At 40.7% G+C, this 23,086-nt stretch overlaps 1 protein-coding gene across 1 annotated transcript; it reads left to right on the forward strand.

Moving 5' to 3' along the window:
• Positions 1-2,722: 2,722 nt before the first annotated feature.
• Positions 2,723-4,489, forward strand: LOC107151439 (5'-AMP-activated protein kinase subunit gamma-1-like). The gene is given in 3 exon segments (XM_048790863.1): positions 2,723-2,783; positions 3,078-3,368; positions 3,371-4,489. Coding segments are annotated over 2 exon segments (894 nt in total). The 5' UTR covers positions 2,723-2,783; positions 3,078-3,211; the 3' UTR covers positions 4,108-4,489.
• The last annotated feature ends 18,597 nt before the right edge of the window (positions 4,490-23,086 follow it).

Genomic DNA, 23,086 nt, shown 5'->3' on the forward strand with positions numbered 1-23,086 from the left:
TTCATTCATCTGTTGACAAACATTTAAGTTGATCCGTACTTTGTCTGTTGTGAATTGAGCTGCTACAAACATGGGTAGGCATGTATCACTTTAATTATTTTATTTAAAAACTGAAGAGTGGTAAAGCTGGGTCATATGGTGGTTCCGAGAGAGCCATCTTGTTATGAGTCCTATTGTTTGACCTTACTGATCTGGGAACCAAAGGCCTTTGCATTTTCCTATCTCCAAGACCATGCTGTAGTATCACTCTTGGGCAGCTGCCACGAGAGTCAGTTTGGCCTAAGCGAAAGGCACTGCACAGACAGTGCCACTAAGAACTTTATACCTTGAGGAAACAGACTGATATGGAGAACAGAAGGCACTTCCCTAAAAAATTGGTGGTTTGGTGAGCAAACTATCGAAGCCCAGGGGCATGAGCAGTCATGGGTGATTTCACATGGAAACCAAATCTGGAGACACCAGACTCGGGAGCAGAAGATTATGCAGATCCCACCTTTGCCCTTCCAACACCACTCCATAGCCTCTCTCTAGCCTCTGTGGCATCCAGAACATGCAAAGCTGGTGTTACAGCTGCCATCTGAGCGTCCAGCAAGCTCCAGCAAGAATTTAGGGGAGTTCTGCACTCCGTGCTGCTCCACAAGCTGCAGAGTCGTTACACCCCATTTTCAGTGTGTGCAGCCCTAAAGCTCCAGAGAGGACTTTTACCTGAGGAGCTCTGCATTCCACCCTAGCTCATTTCAGCATGCAAATAGCTGAAAGGTATTCCAACCAGCTCCAGCCAGAAATCACTCCCTCCAAGCACCTGGTGAGCACCACAAAAGAAAGTAGTGGAAGGAGAATAGCCCTCAGTCTTTGCTCTGGACATGAGGCAGATAGCCTAGTGGGGTGGAGACAGAAGCTTTGGATTGGCATCAGTTGCAAGCATCTACTCTTGCCACTCATTCAAGCACCTCAGCAGGAAGGGAATTTTAACTTATACTTCAATTTAAAGAATAGGGAGACACCAGGTGCAGTAGTGCCTACCTATAATTCTAGCAACTCAGGAGTCCGAGGCAGGAGGATTAACCAATAGAGGCCAACCTCAACAACTTAGTGAGGCCCTCAGCAACTTAGCAAAACTCTGCATCAAAATAAAAAACAAAGCTGGGGACAGAGCTACAAGGCAAAGCAACTCTGAGTTAAATTCCCAATACAAAAAAAAAAAGTAGGAGGGATAAGTTCCTAGTTGATTACTGGTACCCAAGAGGGCATGGTTGTTGGGTGTTCTGAAGTCCTACTTCTGGACACTGAACCCCATAGCAATTATAGAGAAAAATAACTGTTATTGATACTACACTTGCAAGTGTCTCAGCATATGAAGCACCACTCACACTCCACCTCATCGCACATTGCTGACAAGACGAGAGTTGAGTGCCACAGAAGGGAAGATGTGACCCAGTCCCTGCATCTCCCTGTGAAACACTGGAGCTGCACTTGTGTCTGAACACAGAAGAAAAGCTTTAGGCATATCACCACAGCTGGACTAGTCAATATCACAATTGCTTTCAAGTAACAGAGCAAATATCAACAGAGCCTGAAAAAAACCCCAACACTTGACATGGGCTTCCATTCCATCGTAGAAGAGGTCACTGAGTGTGCACACTACATACTCTGCTGTATACAACACACCTGCCTAAACTACCAGAGGGATTCTACTCTTGTGAGAATCACAGAAAAAGTGGATCTTTCAGGCTCCAGCATGGTATGCAGGGTGTCAAAACCCACTAATCATAATCAAAGATGTCTCAGGAAACTACACTATGAAGTCCAATTGGAATTAAAATTAACATTATACAACAAACTAATATTCCAGGACACATCATCAAGAGGAAAATGTTTATAAGAAGACCCTCACATAAAAGTGGAAAGGAGCTAAGTGAAGTTAGCCAATCCCCCCAAAAAGAAAATATTTTCTCTGATATAAGGAGGCTGATTCATAGTGGGGTAGGGAGGGGGAGCATGGGGGGAATAGACAAACTCTAGATAGGGCAGAGGGGTGGGAGGGGAAGTGAGGGAGCATAGGGTTAGAAATGATGGTGGAATGTGATGGCCATCATTATCCAAAGTACACGTATGAAGACACGAATTGGTGTGAATATACTTTGTTTACAACCAGAGATATGAAAAATTGTGCTTTATATGTGTAATATAAATTATAATGCATTCCGCTGTCATATATAATTTTTTTAATTAATAAAAAAATTGGTACAAAAAAAAGTGGAAAAGATTTCCATCCCAACATATGCATAAATCACAACACTGAGTGAAAGAAATATGGAAAAAAAGGCACTATGACATTTCTTAAAGTTTATAAAGCTCTAGTGACAGATGCCAAAGATATTGAAGTGGATGAAATGCCAGACAAGGAATTACAAAGAATGATATTTTAAAGGCTCAAGGACATCCAAGAGAATTCAAATAAATAGCTGAAGGAATTAAAGAAGGCAATGTAGAATATAAATGAGGAAGGCCGGTGCCCCTTGCGATGGAGACGGTGAGGAGCGCAGGAGGGCGGCCGGGGGGCGCTGTGGAGCCTGAGACCCCCTAGTTTAGGAGACGGACAGGGCCTGGCGCTGGTGTCTGGCAAACAAGAAGTAGCCGGTGGCTGTCCTGTTGCGTGACCCTGCCCCTCTGCTCCTTCGCTGGGCGTATTTCCTAAGACGGGGCCCCGCCCTTGCCTGCCTTCCGTCAGTCCGCGGTTACTTCAGATAGCTCCTCTGCTCTGGAAAATGAGCATCCTCAAGGTACAAACTATCAGAACAGGAGAGAAGATAATAGCAATGAATTCTTGGAAGCTGGAAAGCAGATGGAAGAATATTGAGTAACTTGGCTGAGCTGAGAAAACTGAAAATGAGCAAATAGATCCCAAGAGTCTACCTATTGAATATGGTTGGACAACTCCCCCTCCCCACTTTGGCCAAAACTGGGCATCAAGAGAGAGACTGAGACACAGTTGAGGGCGGAGGTACTATACTGAAAACTGGAACCTAAAGTGAACTGCCCCAGGTACTGACCCTTCAGCCCTCTTTCCCCTGGAGATTCAGCTTCTAGAATACTGAAAGACTTCACCCTCCAAGCTTGAAATTGAATAGTTCTTCTCTCCAGAGTCCCCTTGAGGGGAATGCCCCAAAAATAGACCCCGGAATCGAACAATAGTGTGTATACTTCCTTCATGAAGTCTCATCGCTGCTATGACCTGATTCCCACAAGCTCCAAATTGGTTGTATTTGATACTTCCCTGCAGGTGAAGAAAGCTTTCTTTGCTTTGGTAACTAATGGTGTACGTGCTGCCCCATTGTGGGATAGTAAGAAGCAAAGTTTTGTGGGTATGCTATCACAGATTTCATCAATATCTTACATCGCTACTATAAGTCAGCCTTGGTACAGATCTATGAGCTAGAAGAACACAAAATAGAAACCTGGAAAGAGGTGTACCTACAGGACTCCTTTAAGCCACTTGTCTGTATTTCTCCAAATGCTAGCTTGTTTGATGCTGTCTCTTCATTAATTCAAAACAAGATCCACAGGCTGCCAGTTATTGACCCAGAATCAGGCAATACCTTGTACATTCTTACTCACAAGCGCATCCTGAAGTTCCTCAAATTGTTTATCACTGAGTTCCCCAAGCCAGAGTTCATGTCTAAGTCTTTGGAAGAGTTGCAGATTGGCACCTATGCCAATATTGCTATGGTCCGTACTACCACCCCCGTATATGTGGCTCTGGGTATCTTTGTACAGCATCGAGTCTCAGCCCTGCCTGTGGTGGATGAGAAAGGGTGTGTGGTGGACATCTACTCCAAGTTTGATGTTATCAATCTGGCAGCAGAAAAGACCTACAACAACCTGGATGTGTCTGTGACCAAAGCTCTACAACATCGATCACACTATTTTGAGGGTGTTCTCAAGTGCTACCTGCATGAAACTCTAGAGACCATCATCAACAGGCTGGTGGAAGCAGAGGTTCACCAACTTGTAGTAGTGGATGAGAATGATGTGGTCAAGGGAATTGTATCACTATCTGACATCCTGCAGGCCCTGGTGCTCATAGGTGGAGAGAAGAAGCCCTAGCAGGAGGAAGGAGTTGGGCAGCATCAGGGGATATGCTTCACTTGCTGCCTGATGAAAGCTGTAGGAATCAGATGAAACCTTAGGAGAACTGACTGTTCCCTACTCAGAGTCCCCTGCCCTCTGTCTGAAAGCTACAGGAGGCATGAGGAGAAGGAGAAAGGATTTTAGCTGCCCTTACCCTCACATGTATACTTGAGAAAATCTTTCAGCCTAGTCAATCCCAGCTCCTGTCTTAGACATAGCCCCCTTTTGGGTATAATATGGGCTCTGTGCTCCTCAGGCAAATACTGATCTCTGAGAGATCCCTAGACCTCACCCTTCCTTTGCCTCTGTCTCTGCTCTGACTCTATCCTAAGATAATAGCACAACCAAACTCTTCATATTTTTATTCTTCCTAGTTCATGCTGTATGGAGGAGGCTGAGTCCATTTAGTGTCATTTCTTCCAGTGATCTGAGTGGGGAGTATTGTGGGGAGGAAGGCTTTTGGTTCTTGTGCTGTAAGCATATGAAGGAAGATGGTTGGTTAAGTGGTGGAGGAAGTCAGAGTGGATAGCAAAGGTTATTGCTTTTCATGGCAAAGCTGATTAAATGACAAGAATCTCATCAAAAAAAAAAAGAATATAAATGAGAATTCCACAGAGATTTTTTATTAATTTATTTATTTTAATTAAGTATATATGACAGCAGCATGCATTTTGATTCATTGTACACAATTGCAGCATAACTTTTCATTTCTCTGGTTGTACACAATGTAGCATCACACCATATATGTAGTCATACATGTACCTAGGGTAATGATGTCCATCTCATTCCACCATCTTTCCTGACCCCATGCACCCTCCCCCCACGTCCCCTTTGCCCAAAGTTCTTCAATTTTTCCCATGCCTCCACGTTATGGATCACCATCCACTTATCAGAGAGAACATTTGGCTTTTGTTTTTTGGGGATTGGCTTACTTTGCTTAGCATGATATTTTCCAACTCCATCCATTTACCTGCAAATGCCAAAATTGTATTCTCTTTTAATGCTGAGTAATATTCCATTGTGTATATATACCACAGTTTCTTTATCCATTCATCTATTGAAGGGCATCTAGGTTGCTTCCACAATTTAGCTATTGTCAATTGCTATGAACATTGATGTGGCTGTGTTATTATAGTATGCTGATTTTAAGTCCTTTGAGTATAGCCTGAGGAGTCAAATTGTGGTCTCGTTCCAAATTTTCTAAGGAATCTCCAGACTGCTTTCCAGATTAGCTACATCAATATGCAGTCCCACCAGCAATGTATGAGTGTGCCTTTTCCCCCACATCCTCTCCAACATTTATTTTTGCCTGTATTCTTGATAACTGCTATTCTGACTGTTGTGAGATAACATTTTAGAGTAGTTTTGATTTGCATTTTTCTAATTTCTAAAGATGTTGAACATTTTTTCATATATTTATTGATCAAATGTATATATTCTTCTGAGAAGTCTGTTCATCTCCTTAGCCCATTTATTTATTGGGTCATTTGTTTTTTTGGTGTTAAGTTTTTTGAGTTCTTTATATATTCTGGAGATTAGTGCTCTATCTGATGTGTGTGTGGCAAAATTTTCTCCCACAATGTAGGCTCTCTGTTAATCTCATTGATTGTTTCATTTGCTGAGAAGAAGCTTTTTAGTTTGAGTCCATCCCATTTATTAATTCTTGATTTTTTTATGCATAGGAGTCTTGATAAGGAAGTCAGGGCCTAATCCAACATGATGAAAATTTGGGCCTACTCTTTCCTCTATTAGGCGCAGGGTCTCTGGACTAATTTCTAGGTCCTTGATCCACTTTAAGTTAAGTTTTGTGCATGGTGAGAGATAAGGGTTTATTTTCATTTTGCTGCATAAGCATTTCCAGTTCTCCCAGCACCATTTGTTGAAGAGGCTAATTTTTCTCCAATGTGATGCCTTTGTCTAGAATTAGATAACTGTATTTATGTGGGTTTGTCTCTGTGTCTTCTATTCTGCACCATTGGTCTACATATCTATTTTGGTGCCAATACCATGACATTTTTGTTAGTATAGCTTTATAGTATAGTTTAAGGTCTGGTATTGTGACGCCTCCAGCTTCACTCTTCTTGCTAAGGATTGCTTTGGCTATTCTGGGATCTCTTATTTTTCCAAATGAATTTCATGACTGCTTTTTCTATTTCTATAAGGAATCATATTGGGATTTTAATTGGAATTACACTGAATCTGTATAGCACTTTGGGTACTGTTGCCATTTTGACAATATTAGTTTTGCCTACCCAAGAACATGGGAGATATTTCCATCTTTTAAGGTCTTCTTCAATTTCTTTCTTTAGAGTTCTGTAGTTTTCATTATAGAGGTCTTGCACCTCTTTTGTTAATTCTCAAGTTTGTTTCTATTTTTGTTTATTTGTTTTGTTTTTGGGGGTTTTTTGAGCGTATTGTGAATGGGGTAGTTTTCCTAATTTCTTTCAGAGGATTCATCACTGATGTATAGAAATGCATTTGATTTATGGGTATTGATTTTATATCCTGCTACTTTGCTGAATTCATTAATTAATTCTAGAAGTTTTCAGGTGGAGTTTTTTGGCTCCTCTAAGCATAGAATCATGTCGTCATCAAATAATGACAGTTTGAGTTCTTCTTTTCCTATTTGTATCCCTGAATTCCACAGAGATTTTTAAAAAGAACAAAATAGAAATTCTGGAGGATGGCAGGAGTGGACAGAAGTCCACTGCCAACAACTCTGAGAGGGAAGAGCAAAGGGAACAAGAGAAACCATGTCCTGAGGAGAGAGAGAGGAAGAACTCTGGGAATCAATAAGGAAGTGATGGGAAAGCAGAACGGCACAGAGAATCGGAGAGGTAAATCAGAAAAAATTACAAAGCTGTTCTCAACTTCAACCCCAGTTCCCCATCTTGGGGTTTGGAACTCAATGCTGGAAGCATAAGGCAAGACAATGAATGCAAACAAAGCTGATGACAACAGCAGACCAGCAGTCCTGACCATATGTGGATCCACAGTTCTTTACAAGCTTTAAATTCAGTACAGGAATCCAGTACAGTGACTCCTCCTATGTGGGAAGCTAGGTTTAGGAAAGAAACTTCCCATATCACTCCACAAACTCTCAGAGTGCTATAAGCAGGAGCCATCTTGAGAAGGGTCCATTGTATGTGACTAAACTCCTCACGGGATGAGAAAAAAAAAATCACAATTCAGGGTCTTCGTAGCCACCCACCACACTGACTTGGTGAGAGAGAGCGCTGTGATAGTCATAGCATGGGAGGGTGACACAAACCCAGTGAGAGGTTCAGGCAACAGGCAGCATGGGATGTGATAGGGAGGGAAATGAAGGGCACCACAGGTGGTGTCCTAGCCCTCTGCAAGGAAGACTGAGACCAGTGACGTGGTTTTGCCAAGTCAGAAAACACCAAGACTGAGGCTGGCAAATTGCTTAGAAATAACACACCCATTGAAGAATTTGGGGATTTAATTGTTCCCCCAACTCTTGGAAGCATTGTGGGGATACACCACTGCTTGGGCATTTGCCATGCCCCTGGGCACAGAGATGAGAGAATGTGTACCCACCTGGCACCGTCCACATAACATCAAAGCTCAGTTCATGAAAGGGGCTAGTTGTGATGGCTTCAACCTTTGCCATCCACCTGGATGCATATACAAAGAGCTTCCGGAGGAAGCTATGTTGATTCTGGTGCAATCAATATTCCCTAACCTGCCTGGCAGGAAACAGAGCACAGCCTGCATATCACCCCAACTTGCTTGTTGCGAGCTGAGAAGAAACATGACAGGCTTCAGTTGCACCACCCCATCCCCCTCCCATCCTTGATGGATTCCAACACCTAGAAAGAAGCTTATTCAGTCCAAGGACCTCTCCCAGGAGGATTTTTTTTTTTTTTTTTTACTGTTTTTCCCCTTTGTCTAGTCTAGCTACTATTGTGTTTTTTTCTTGTTATTATTTCCTTGCTAATATTTTATACTACTTTATTTTTATGCTTTAATTGAGTTCTTCACTTCTTTATCATATTTCTTTGTTTAAATTTTTTCTTCTTATTTCCCTTTGTTTCATCTTTCTTACTCTTCTCCCATTATTTTTAATTAATTTTATTTTTATTAATTGTAAACTTTTAATTATCTTTCTTTTATACTGTTTGTTATTGGTACTGTGGTGGTGGTGGTTGCTGCTTGGTTTTTACTGTATGGATGGCTTGCTTTTATGTTTTGTTGTTTTCTTCTTTCTGAGTGATGCTGAGGATCAAGCCTAGTACATTGAGCACATTGGGTTCAGGCTTCACTGCAGCTCAACTGCACCCTCAGCCCAGTTGAGCTTACTCCAGCCATGATCCAGTCTGCACTGAATCTTGGCAGATACTTCACCTTAAAAATAGGAGACACAAAAGCCCCCAGCTGATGACTCAGTCCCAAATAGTCATGGCAAGGAGGGCTGAAGTCATCCTTTGGGCATTCACCACCCTAACCCATAGCAGAATGAAATAACACAGCTTTTGTGAAAACCACACCTACAAGGGACCTCAGCAGAGGTTACAATCCTACCCTTTCAGACCACACATTGCTGACAAGAATGGAAGACTAACCATGGAGGGGTGTGTCCAATATGCTGTTGTCTATAGCACTCCTGGCTAAAGTACCAGAGGGACGCCATTCTTGTGAGACCTACAGAAAAAGCAGATCCATCAGTCTCTGACACAGCCAAAGAAGCCACAGTGAAACCACACTATGAAGTTCCACTCCAAATTAAACTCAACACAATACAACAACTCAACCAATAAACCAGGATACATCATCAAGAAAAGGCTGCTTAATAATAAAGACCTCATATAAAATAGAAGAGCTTTCCATCCCAAAAGATGCACAATTTTCACCATAGAAACACAAAAATATGAAAAAACACATCATCCTCCAAAAGTTCATAACTCTCCAGTAACTAATTCCAAAAATAAAGAAATTGACAAAATTCCAGACCAAAAAAAAAATCAGATGAGTGATTTTAAATTTTTTCAATGAATTTAAAGATAATACAAGTAAGTATCTGTATTAATTAAGGAAGAAAATGCAGAATATGAGAAACTCAATATAGAGATAGAGAGTCTGAAAAAGAATCAAACAGAAATATTGGAAATAAAAGCACAATAAGCCAGAATGAAAAAAAATTAGTTGTAATTCTCAATAATAAAATAGACCCAGCAGAAGAAAGAATATAAAGGCTTAAGACAATATTGATGAATTACCACATTCACACATAAGAAACAATGAATAAAACATACAAGATCTATGGCACACCATTAAAAGACCAAACTACACATGATTGAAATAGATGAGAAAAAAAGAGTTATAGGTAAAATGCACAGAAAACCTACTAAGTGATGTAGTAGCAGAAATTTTCCTAAACCTTGAAAAAAGATATTCACATACAGGAGGTATTCAGAACCCCAAATAAACATGACCATAAAAGAACTTTTCCACAACATATTATAACTGAACTGCCAAAAGTACAAAGAAACAATATTAAAAACTGCAAGAGGGATGTGCTAAGCCACATATAAAGAGAAACTCATCAAAATAACAGCAGATGTATCAAGAGCCAGGAGGGCATGGAATGATGTACATCAGCCCTGAAAGAAAATAACTGCTGCAGGGCATAGTGACACACACCTATAATCCCAGCAACAAGGATCACTGAGGCAGGAGAATCATAAGTTTGAGGCCAGCCTTGCAACGTAGTGAGACCCCATCTCAAAATAAAAGAAATAGAAGAAAAGGGAAATAATGGCCAATGTAGATTACCATATCCCCCAGGTATACTTTGGAATTGAAGGAGAAATGAAGACATTCCAAGATAAGCATAAACTAAAGAAATTCATGATGACTAAACCAACATTATAGAAGGTACTTAAAGGATTCCTATACCCAGAAGAGGAAGCAAGATAAACACAATCCCAAGGACTTGGGAGCCAGAGGCAGGATCACAGGTTTGAGTCCAGTCTTAGCAACCTAGAGAGATCCACAGCAACTTAAGGAGACCCCATCTCAAAATAAAATTAAAAAGGCTTAGAGTGTGGGCTGGGGATGTGGCTCAAGCGGTAGCGTGCTTGCCTGGCATGCATGCGCCCGGGTTTGATCCTCAGCACCACATACAAACAAAGATGTTGTGTCTGCCGAAAACTAAAGAATAAATATTTTAAAATTCCCTCTCTCTCTCTCTCTCTCTCTCTCTCTCTCTCTCTCTCTTTAAAAAAAAGGCTTAGAGTATGGTTTAGTGGTAGAGCACACCTAGATTCAATCCCCAGAATCACAAAAAAGACCCCAATAATATGCTGCCTGCAAGAAACTCATCTTACCAGCAAAGATATACATAGACTGAGAGTGAAAAGATGGAAAATGATATTCCAGAAAAATGGAATCTGAAAGCAAGCAGAAGTATCTATACTCATATCTGACAAACATACTTTAAGCCAAAATTAGTCAGAAGAGAGAGAGGTCATTTCATATTGATAAAGTCATTTCATATTGTTCATATTTCATATTGAACAATCCATCCGGAAGACTTACCAAATGTAAATATATATGCACCAAATGTCAAAGCACTCAATTTTCTAGAACAAAAGGACATAAAGGGAAACACAGGCCCCAATACAATAATAATGGGTGACTTCAATACTCAACCTCTCACCAATAAATATATCACCCCAACAAAAAGTCAACCAACATCAGAGTTAAATTACACTATGGAGCAAGTGGACTTAGCAGACATCTACAAAATATTCCACCCAACAGCTGTAGAAAATTCTTTTCATGAGCACATGGAACTTTCTTCAAAATAGATCACTTTCTTCAAAACAGATAACAATAGAATTATTAAAATTTTAACAAATTTTAAAAATCAAAATAATTTATTTCATCTTATCAGAACATAACAGAATGAAACTAGAAATTAATACCAAGAGAAACTAGGGAAATTATAGAACACATGGTGATTGAACAATACTCTTTTGAATGATCAGTTGGTCATTGAACAAATCAGAGGGGTTATTTAAAAGTTCCTAGAATTAAACAAAAATGGAAACACAACATACTGGTACTAATGGGATATAGCCAAAGCAATATAAGAAGTTTATAGCAATGAATGCCTTTATTTAAACAGAGTTAAAAAGAACAACAAAGAAAATCCAAAGATACTGCAAGGAGGAAGGAAAAATATATATAAAACTGCAGAAATAAATGAAAATGTTTAAAGTTATAATGAATAGAATGAATTCAGTTTTATATTATCCACACTACATATTTTCTCTCCCCTTTTTATTTTGCGATAATTATAGATTCACAAAAAAGTTGCAAAAACCAGAATTCTTATGTTTCCTTTATCCAGTTACTCCCAATGGTACTATAGGAGAAGCGAAACTTTACCTCTCCTCTCTCAGGATGTTCAGCTGGGCCTCAGGGTTAAATTAATACACACCAGATGAACAGGAGAAATGTACACAAATCTCTACATCTACAGGGAAATCCCCAAAGGAAAAGAAAGACCCAAGGAAACTGTCAGAGCCAAATGCCTAAATACTAAGTTAGAAAAAGTGGAACTATTTGTAGAAATAGCTTGGGCTAAGGCAGTTAATCATGGCGCAGTGACTAGCAAGACAAGGATTCATCTGAACATTTTTCTTGTCCTTGACTCCCATTTCTAATAAGCATCTCTTTCCTCCTGGTTTACAGAGGACACAATTCACATTGGAGTTTCATTTCCTGTATTCAGGAAGAAAAAAGAAGATCAGATCACCCTTGTGCATCAGCTATTACTAAATGACTTTACCTAAAAATAATCCTTATGCCAAAGTGGCATATTTTGGGGTGACATATTCCACACCCTTCGATAACATCTTGAGTAACTATGGTACAATATCAAAAGGCAGAAAATTGATATTGATATAATCCACAGAGTTTATACAGATTTCACCAGTTTAACATGCAAGTATATGTGGTGTATTGGAGTGTTTGTGTGATTTTATTAGGTATAGATTTTTATTTTAAACAGGGTTTTGCTAAGTCACTCAGGGTTTCACTAAGTTGCTGAGGCCCTAAACTTGCAATCCCCCTGCCTCAGCCACCAAGTCATGTGTAAATTCTTATAACCACCAATACAATAGATACAGAGCTGCCCCATAATGACAAAACTCCCTAGAGCTACCCCTTTGTAGCCATATCCACCTCCTTTTCCTTCCAGATCATAATCACTGTAAACCACCAACCCCTTACCCATCCACCATGGTTTGAACATGGTTTGCAGTCACCAAAACTCATGTTGACATCTGGTTGTAAATATGCAGTGTCGAGATATGAGGCCTTTAAAAAGTATTATGGTCTGTCTTAAGAATGAAATACTTCTCACAGGAAGGTATTATTTATTGTAAGAACAGATTATTGTAAAGAAGCCGCTGGTCCCCTTCCTCTTCTTCTTCTCTCTTTTGGGGATACTGAGTGTGCCATGACAGAATTTCTACCATGGTTCTGCAAAACATCTCACTATAATTCCCAGAACCCTCCCAAAATTAAGTTGTGTTACATAACACAATAGACTGACAGGGCGATTAAATTATTTAATCCCCTGATACCTTAAATCAAACATTCTCTCTGGATGATTATAAAAGTAATCAGAGAAATTCAAAGCCTGAAGCTTCCATGTGTCATTTCTGGATTTGAAGATGGAGGGGATCATGTAGCAAAGAATGTGAGAGGCCTTTAGAAACTGAAAGTGGCCATCACCTGACAGCCCCAAGGAAAGGGGAATCTTAGACTTACACTGGCAAAGAATTGCACTTGCCCAAAAACCTGAATGAATCTGGAGGTGAATTCTTCCCAGTCTATAGATAAGAGCATGACTGCAGCTTCATTAGATCCTAACCAGGGAACCCAGTGAAGTCATATTGAACTTTCTGCATATAGAACTCTGAGCAACTTCATTTGCATTGCATTAAGTTGCTATATTTATGATAATTTCTTACACAGCAAAAGAAATCAAGTACTATTTACTCTGCTTGTGGGCCATCTTGCCAGTTCCAGAGTGTCTAGTGGCTAAGGCTGGCTGCCAACAGCTGGCTTAATTGTTTTATGTGTTTGATTGTTCATTGATTCCACCACAGTGGACACTGTCTTGCTTTGCTGCTGGCCCTAAGCCCTTTTAGAAGGATGAGGGAAATCTATGCTGTGTGATTGCCCTGCTGCTACCATATCCTTATTCAGAACAAGCTTTTCGGTGACTGTGTTCAAGATTCACACATTGGCTTAGTAAGTTTTTATTGAACTGACCACCTTAGTCATCTTCTCCCCATTGTATCTTCTTTTAATTCTATTGTAACCCCACTATCTGTCTGTTGGACACCATGATCAATTAAGCATCTGCATAACTCTCCCTGTGGTTCAAGATCTCCTGACCATTCCTCTAAATGTTCTGAGCACTAAGAGAATAACAGATCCTGGTTTCTGGAAGTTCAGCCTTCCCACACACCCTGTGTTCTCTTAGGGTTCTTTCACTCCTAACACTATAAATAAGTTCATCTCTGTGGTCACCATTCTGACCATCCATCCTGAATATTTTGAAAAGAAGCACCACTGAACTTCTTCATGCAGCTGCTGCCCCACCCTTGAACATTCCTGATGGAATTTGGTCAATGATGGGTGCTCTGAGACTTTCAGTAGAACCTAATTCTTAGATAAGTGTGTAATCCTCACAAAATATTTCCATTTCCAGCATGCCTGACTCCTCATTCTCTCCTCTGTAATCTGTGAGTACCAGATTCACTTCCAATTCACACGGCACAGCTCTACTCAGACGCTGAGGCTCTGCTCTTAGAATCATCCTTCCTTTTTCATGAAAGACAATAGGTGATTGCAACTGTGTAGTTTTATCAGTGTGTTTACTGCCTGTATAATCCAGTAAGTCTGACTAATTAAATCTTGTTTCTCCCTTTCAAAACCAATCTGGCAATATTTTTGCTGGTGTGCCATCCTTAAAACCCTGGGGATTCTCTATGTATACCATGGAAATTCACTTCACAGAGCAAACACAAACATTTGCTGACAATCTCATTTCTGTTCTCAGCTTCTGTTGAGATGGATAAAGCAATCCATGAGTCACTCACAATCTTCAAAGTGCCCTATGTGCAAAGTAATATTTTGTTCTTTTTGATCTTTCGGAGTCACTAGTAAAAGGCTTTGTCAAGCCACACCCTTGCTTTCTCCTTTAGAACAAACTTCCCTGATATTAAATCTCCTAATTTTAGTGTCTCTTGCAATTAGGGGAGATTGAGAATTTCCCAAGGCATCAAAGCTCTATTTTGATAGTTTTTCCCTCAATTTACCTCCTTCTGCTCACTTTATACTCTAAGTAACAAGAAGAAACTTTTCTATCATACACCTCCAGATTATTCCAGCCTCTATCCATGGTCCAGTTCCAATATCACCAACATTTTCAGTAGTAGTTTACCTGTAGTTATTATAACATATTAGCTCAAACTTGGTAGCTTAAAACAATGCACATGCATCCTCTTTTGGTGAACAAAAGACCAAAGTCAGTTTAGCCTGAGGGAAAATTATCAAGATTCAAAGCTATATTCCCTCTGGAAAGTCCAAGGAGAAACCTGTCTCTTGCCTTTCAAGGTTCTGGTGGCTTCTGATGTTGCCTAGCTTGTGGCTACATCATTCCATGTCTGCCTCTGTGGCCACAGTGCATTCTCCTTTGCTGTCTGAGGTCAAATCTCCCTCTGCCTCCTCTTGCCAAGGTTCTTGTGATTACATGTAGGGTCCACTCAAATAATCCAGTATGATATTCCCATCCTATTATCCTTAACTTTATCTGTGAAGAACCATTTACCACACATGGTAATATCCATAGGTCCTAGATTAAGAGTTGGAGATTTATAGGGCCTTTATTTAGTCCACCACAGAATTCTTCGTTACAATGCCAAAAGTGTCATTTACAAAATAAAAACTGACAGATTGGAATTCTTCAAAATTAAAGGCATTTCCTCTTCATGGAACACTATGCAGAGAATAAAAAGATAAACCACAGGCTTGGAGGAAATATTTAAAACTCACATGGAAATCAAAGGATTAGCATTTAAAAATATATAAAGAACTCTCAAAACACAACCCAATTTTAAAGTGAGCTAAAGATGGATACCTATTTCACTAAAGTAGATATAGCAATGACAAAAAAGCACATAAATCAATGTCAGGCATCTTAGCTGTTAAATGTACTTAAGCCCCAGTGAGACATCCTACATACCATTTTGGGGGTACAAGGGAGATACTAGGCCACTGAGCCACATCCCCAGTCCTATTTTGTATTTTATTTAGTTAGAGACAGGGTCTCACTAAATTGCTTAGTACTGAGGCTTAGCACTTAGTTGCTGAATCTGGCTTTGAACTCACGATCCTCCTGTCTCAGCCTCCCGAGCCACTGGGATTATAGGCATGTGCAACCCTGCCCAGCTTCCTACATACTTATTAAAATGGCTGAAATAAAAATTATTGAAGTACCTAGAGAAAAATTACAGCAACCAGAGCTCTCATATCTTAGTGAAAGAAATGCAAAAGGACACAACTGTTCTAGAAAACAATTTGCCAGTTTCTTAAAGAGTTAAATATACAATAGCCAGAGACCTCCGAATTCCACTTCTAGGTATTTATCCTTAAAAACTGAAAACTTGTGTTCACACAAAAACCGATACACGAATGCTTATAGAAACTTTATTCTTAATCTCCAGAAAGTGGAAATGACCCAAATGTTCTTCACAGATGAATGGATAAGCAAACTATGGCACATCCACACAATGAAACTACTTAGGAATAAAAAGAACTATTGGCACACGTTAGAACATGGATGACTCTCAAAGGAATCACTCTGGATGAAAGAGCTCAGTCTTAAAAGATTCCATACTTTGTAAACATTTATATAACATTCCAAAAAATGCAAAAATATTAAAGCAGAGAACAGATCCTTGGATGGCAGGAGTTCAGAGTCTGGGAGAATCTCAATACAAAGCAAGAAATACAAGTTAATTCTCTGAGGTGTTCCAGTTGTTCAGAAGTGGTGGGGTACTTATGCATTTATAAAACATCAAAGAATTCTCTATGGTTAAAATGATAAATTTTATTATCTGTTTTTAACCACAATTTTAAATGTTTTAATTATTATAAAACAGTGTTTTTTTGAAAAGTAAGTGGAATTTTTTAAGTGAACCAAATTGATGGGCAGACTTATAAAAAATTCCTACATAAAGATGACTTAAAAATGTCCTGCTAGCTTGAGGTAGCTCTGATCAATCTTGTGGCATTTGACAATTCTATAATCCATAAAGTCTTGTCCAAAAAGCCTCATGAAATCAACTGTCCCAGAAGACAGAAGCAGAAATGGCACCACATCTACCAAGTTTTTCCCGAGACTCTTATCCAACTTATTGCTCAAAACTTTTTCTCTATTCCTGGGTACAAGGAGGTACTAGGGAGAGGAAAAAAAAACCCTGTCCCTTGAGAACTTCCTCTGCAAGATTACAGAGATGCTGTTCCTGTAGCCCCTCCATACGGCATTCTGTCACGAAGTCATGATTTGGTTCAGCACACTGTTAGTTCATTCAGCTCTGAGGTCATTTTTCTGAGCAATTGAACCTAGAATGGAAGCAGAATTGGGAGCACAATCTGGCAAGAGAAATAGAGTACATGAAAGTAACTCAGAAAATGCTAGAGAAGTAGGCCACAGACAGGAGGAGGCTCTTTGCAGGTCCTCTTTAATCAGCACTGCCAGCTGCTCACAGGTCTTATCAGGTCCCTGTCCTCTTACAACAGTACCCAAGATGATGCTGGAGCAGGAGGTCCTGGGTTCAACCCAGCCGAGTCATTGCTGTGGGTATTATGCTGAGTTGTGTTAGTCTGTTTGGGATGGATGCCTGTCTTCTGGCAGAAAGTGCAGGTACAGATGGAGACAAGAAGAAAGGAGAGTGCAGTAGAGAGTAGCTAGACCAGAAAACTCGGATTCTAGTTCCATTTCACAACTCCCTTCTTTTCTCTGAGTCTGAGCTCAAGAAGATGGGGTAAGGAGGTTTCATCTGCAATGTCAAACCCATCAACTGGTGATGTCTGCCAGGCTATTTTGTGAAAGAGACTTGGAACTGTGAAGAGTGCCAGGAGTAGCTATGTCTACCATGGGTAACAGAAGTGCTGCAAATTTACCACCCAAATGCTTTCTTAGCTATTATATGGTTTGTTATTCACAAAGTGAATAATCATTTACTCAATGCCAATAGAGCCCAGGCAGTTGGAAATTGATAGATCAAAACACAAACACAAATCCCAGACCTCATGGAGATTAAATTCAGTGAAGGAGCTAGGGCTGTGGCTCAGTGGTAAAGCACTCGCCTAGTAAGTGAGAGGCCCTGGGTTCGATCCTCAGCACCACATAAAAATAAACAAATAAAATAAAGGTATTGTGCCCACCTACAACTAAAAAATAAATAAATAAAAATTCTAGTGAATTAAAGAGCTTATGATCCAGGGCTGGGGCTGGGCCTGGGGCTCAGTGGTAGAACACTTGCCTCGTACACCTGAGGCACTAAGTTCAATCCTCAGCACCACATAAAAATAAATAAATACGCAAATTGAAGATTAAAAAAAGAGCTTATGATCCTAAAGTTTCATGATTCTAAATCAGATTACATCTAAGAGTAAACATTTCCATGACTCTCAGCCTGTTACCCACAGAAACAGTGATTCTGTGAATATACTATTTGGGGATCTCTAACTCTCTCATTCACACCATCTATAACACAGGAGCTCAGGAACCATGAGGAAGAGAAGGACAAACTGCCCCTAGAGATGTCATCCTGGGTCCTCAACCTGCTCAGCCATTTGGTGGCCAGGGGACTTCCCTGATATACAGATGATGAACTATGGCAATGTGAGAAAGCTGAGGAAACTTCTTACCTAAACACTGCCCTAGTCCACACGCCAACCTTGAGACACCTGTTGAACAACCACAGATGCACCAACCAGGATCACATGGGGAAAGTAAAAAAGACCCAGAAAGTAAAAAGGCAGAGAGGAGAAAAGGTGGAAAGATGAAATAAGATGGAAAAAACAAAGACAGAGAGGAGAAGAGGGCAGGAGGGAGGAAAGAGAGAGATCTTTTCCTTATCCTCTCCATGTCTCTGTGGGTCTGCAGTCTGTGAGTCTCCGTCTCCATCTCTATTTCTACCTCTCTATAGAAGTCACTCACTGTTTAGCTATTTCTGTCTCCACCTCTCAGTTTCTCTGGCTCTTCCCTTCTCTCACGCCCTCTTTGTTTCCATCACTCTCCACCTAATTTTTTCTTCTTCCTCTCTCTCTCCCTCCCTCCCTCCCTCCATCTGCTTTATTTTCCTCTCCTCTTTCCTTCCCCGTTCTTCCCTTTCTCTCCCATGTTTGATTCTTCCTGTCTCTATTCCTTTCTTTGTCTTCTCCTTGCCTCACCTTATCCCATTTCTAAGGTCTAGGGAAGACATGATCCAGGTGGAGATGAAAAATGCAGCATGTCCCTTCCCAGACACAAGTCCTCCCACTTTTCTTCTCAGTTGTTACCTAAAACATTCTTCACCAGGACATTTCAATGCAGTCATCTAACTCCTGCCCCTGGCTCTTCTCTGTCTATGCCTGACCTCAGCTCAAGGAGCAAGGACAGACAGACTGCTCCCATACCTAGGCCCTTACCACTCCTGGGAAACATGCTACAGCTTCCCTCCCAAAATACACTGATCTTCACAGAGGTGTATGTCCCTTCAACTTGGGAGGTAGGGGATAAAAATGACAAACATGAGCTCTATCCTTCTGCCCACAGGCAGAAGGCTAGTGGTAATCTTCAGTGTGTACCAAGCTGTGAAGGAGGCCGTTGTGGTGTGTGGTAAGACCTCAGTGTCTGCAGCAGCTGCCTCTTATTTTTCAAGGAAAGTGACAAGCTTGCCCCTTTATTCTCCACTGCTGAAAAGTCCTTCCCCATTGTGATTGCACAATATAGTCTGTTGAGAGCCACAGCCGAGTCGGAATGGCCCCTGGCATTTTGTCAGAAGTAATGGTTGAGAGGTGAGCCATTAAGACTGATGCTGGTATTTGGGGGTATTTTGTTATAGCAGCTGAGTGTATGCTCTGACACACTAGTGCATTTGTGAAAATGCTGCCTGAAATATAGTGTATTTCAACATCAGAAAAATTTTAATTGAACAGTTCTTACAGATATTAGACCAGTGACAAGGACATTGAACATCAAAAGGCATAATCAGCATGCATACCCATGTTTATAGCAGCACAATTCACAACAGCAAAACTATGAAACCAGTCTACGTGTCCATCAAATGATGAAGAGATAAAGAGAATGTGGTGTACATATACAATGGAATTTTATTCAGCCAAAAAGAAGAATGAAACTATGTCAGTCGCAGGAAAATGGATGGAATTTGAGAACATTTTGTTAAGAAAAACACACCCAAATCAGAAGGTAAAAGGTCATATGTTTTCTCTCATATTAGAGAGGAAAAAAAGGTAGAGAAATGTAGGGGGAGGATTTCATGAAAACCAAAGGGAGATGAGTAGAGGAAAGGGACTAGGGTGGGAAGAGGGGAGGGAGGTGCAGAAGGAAAGGGGAAATACTAGAGAATGATATTGGACAAATTATATTGTTATATTATGAATGTATAACAAAAAATCCCATCATTATGTTCAACTATAATGCACCAATAAAAACTATGAAAAAAGAACAGAAAAAAAAGAAAGAAAGGCATAATAAATCTTTGATGAATTCAGGAAAAAAAAAAAAGATTGATGCTGGATTGTTTTAATTGTATATTAGACCTTTATTGTCCAGCTCGGGCGCCCTGCTACTTTGGAGTTCTCACGAGGATTGCCTGGGGAGTTCGAGTTGGTTGGGGACGTTCCGGGAGAGGAAGTTCCAGTTGGTGTGGTGTGCCGGAGAGGGGCAGTGTGTGTGGAGTGCTGGTGGAGTTGGCAATAAAGAGTTGCTGTTTTGAACCTACAAGTGTTTCGTGGCGGCTCGGTTATTTGTGCCCAGCCAGACTGCAGCAATAGTCCTCCAGTTCTTGATGCAGTCCTTGACCCACCATACATGGCAGGGAAACTGCACAATCCAGGACATGGAATGAAGCTGTCCAAACGTCACCAGCCCTAAACACCATCACCACCTTAAATTGCGCTTTTGTTCAGTCCCAATTTCCATTTCAAGCCCAATCCTATTCTCAAACCAATTTTTATTTTAACATCAATATTACACCCAAATTCCACCTCAATTAACAAGTCAATTAATCAGCACTGAACCTTACTGTCCACCTCAATCCCAACCTGTTACCCATTGTAAATTTCCATAACCAAGCTAATGCTACTACCATTGGTTAAATAAATTTATGATTTCTCCCCAATTCCAACGCCTATCTCTTCTATCCCAAACACTTTCCAATTTGGCCAGTCCCCAACTAGTTTCCATACAGCCTACAAATCCAATCACCAAATTTAACCCATCATGTAACAACCTAATATCAACCCAAACCCAACACTAATATATCAAAGTCATCCCATACCCCATTCTCATTTTGAAAAAGTAAAATTCTGGAAGAATGAAAATCAGCTTGGATTCAAAAAGGAAAAAAAAAGAGTCCTGTTGTTAATCAGGCTGCAAATAGAGATGCAGATAAAGCTAGCTACAAAGTTAACAGGATGCGTTTTTCCTTCCAAAGTCATGTGGCAATTATAAACACTATAGGAGCCGCCACTGCGCTCAGTGACCAGCCGCCGCTGCGCAGTGACCAGCCTCTGAGGCGGCTCAGCAGGCGTGGCGCAGGGACCCTATGAAGAGGTCTCTAACCAAGCCTTCATGAAATAGCGAACCGGGAACCAAAACCAACCGAGATTGGGTCAGACCAGAGACAGGCCAGTCCCACCCCTCTCTTCAGACACTCTGGCAAGGAGCCTGGGGCCCGCCATAGCAGAGAAGTGACGTCACCAGAGTTCCACCGACGAGATTCCTTCCCAGCGGAATCCGCTTTAGCAGGTGTGTGACTCCCACCCCCACCAGATACAAACAGCCGAGAAACCTCAAAAATCTCTCCGTGGGCGTGACTGTAGGGGCCGAGGGACTCCCGACCCCCAACTCCCCCTACCGCCAGCGGAGTGGACGTGACTGTAGGGGCCGAGGGAAGTAGAGGGGATTCTCGATCCCCAACTCCCCTTACCACCAGCGGCGACACCCAAGGTCTTAGCCGCCAGTTTCTGAGGGCGTGCCCACCAAAGGGGTCCGGAAAAATTAAACTGTAGGATCCCAGATCACCGCTCCTCAGCACTGGGGCTTAGATGAATGACAGAGAGAGTGCTCAGTCGTTCGGGAAATAGGGCACGCGGTGGGGCTGCAAGTGTAACCAGATCCTTGGGGAACCGTCTCCAGTGAGCAGGACCTGGCTGGCTGGCAGGAGGAAGGGGGGAGGGGCCGGAGAAGTGAAACGGCTCTGGACTAACAGGATTGAGAGACTCCCAGGAGCCGCCTTACAGGGATTGCTGTCGGCACATAGAGGGCAGAAGCTCGGCTCGGAGGGCACAGCTCCGCCTACTGGAAGAGAAGAAAAGGGATCTCTAAGACTTCATTTTTTTTTATTTCTATTTTATTATTTTTCTCTCCCCTTTTCCTTCTTTCTTTCTTTCCCTTTTCAAGGTTTATTGTTCTTTCCATTCTCCTCTATTCTATCTATCTCTCTTTCTCCTTCTTTCTTTTTAAGAGCACCTTCCTTCCCCTACCCCCCAACTTTCATTCCCAAGCATTACGTCTTCCATTACGTGTAATTGTCTAAATGCAAATAGGTGAATGTTTCGAGGCTGTTTATAGGGCTCCTAAATACCTAGCTATTACCAAACACCCTGATCCAATCGCCTGTTAATATCCCCCTTCAGTAGAGCAATCTTCCAAAGTAGCCAAGACATACTAACCCTCAAACCATCATAGCACCTAACCTAAACATAAAGTCCTAAGATCAAACAACAAATCAATATATGCATGGAGAATCCGGAAGCCTTTTATGAATTGAATGAATCAGCTTTAAAGTACAATAAAGCCCAACATTTCTAGGCATAGTCTCCCACCATAAAGGAGAGAACACAGAGATATACAAAACCAAAACAAATTTATAGGAGAAAACAGAAACACAGCAGTTAAACAAAGTTGGAAAGTAACGTGAACAACATGAAAAAAACAAGGGAAAAAAGGATTACAAACAATGCAGGACAACTTAAATCTACAGGAAAACCTAGAGGCATCAGAACTCAAGGCATACCTGACTCAGATGGAATGGAACCTTAGAGAAGTCATTAGATAGCAAGTCGAAACAATGAAAAAATACTTTGAAAACAAATTGCATAAGCAAATTCAAATTGCAAAGAAGGAACTCTACCAGGAGATAGAGATTTTAAAAAAAAATCAAACAGTAATCCTAGAAATGCAGGAAACCATAAACCAAATTAAAAACTCAAACGAGAATATTACAAACAGACTAGATCAAATAGAAGTCAGAACATCAGATAATGAAGACAAAGTTTATCAACTCGAAAAGAATATAGTCAACGCAGAAAGGATGTTAAAAAATCACGAGCAATCCATGCAAGAGATATGGGATATCATAAAAAAAACAAACTTGAGAGTCATTGGGATAGAAGAAGGTATAGAGGTTCAAACCAAAGGAATGAACAATCTGTTGAACGAAATAATCTTAGAAAACTTCCCAGATATGAAAGATGGAATGCATTGCCAAATCCTGGAAGCCTACAGGACCCCAAACATACAAAACCGTAATAGACCAACTCCAAGACACATAATTATGAAGATATCCAACATACAGAACAAGGAGAGAATATTCAAAGCTATGAGAGAAAG

The sequence above is a fragment of the Marmota marmota genome, unplaced genomic scaffold (genome assembly GCF_001458135.2).
Source record: "Marmota marmota marmota unplaced genomic scaffold, marMar, whole genome shotgun sequence".
Lineage (NCBI taxonomy): Eukaryota > Metazoa > Chordata > Mammalia > Rodentia > Sciuridae > Marmota > Marmota marmota.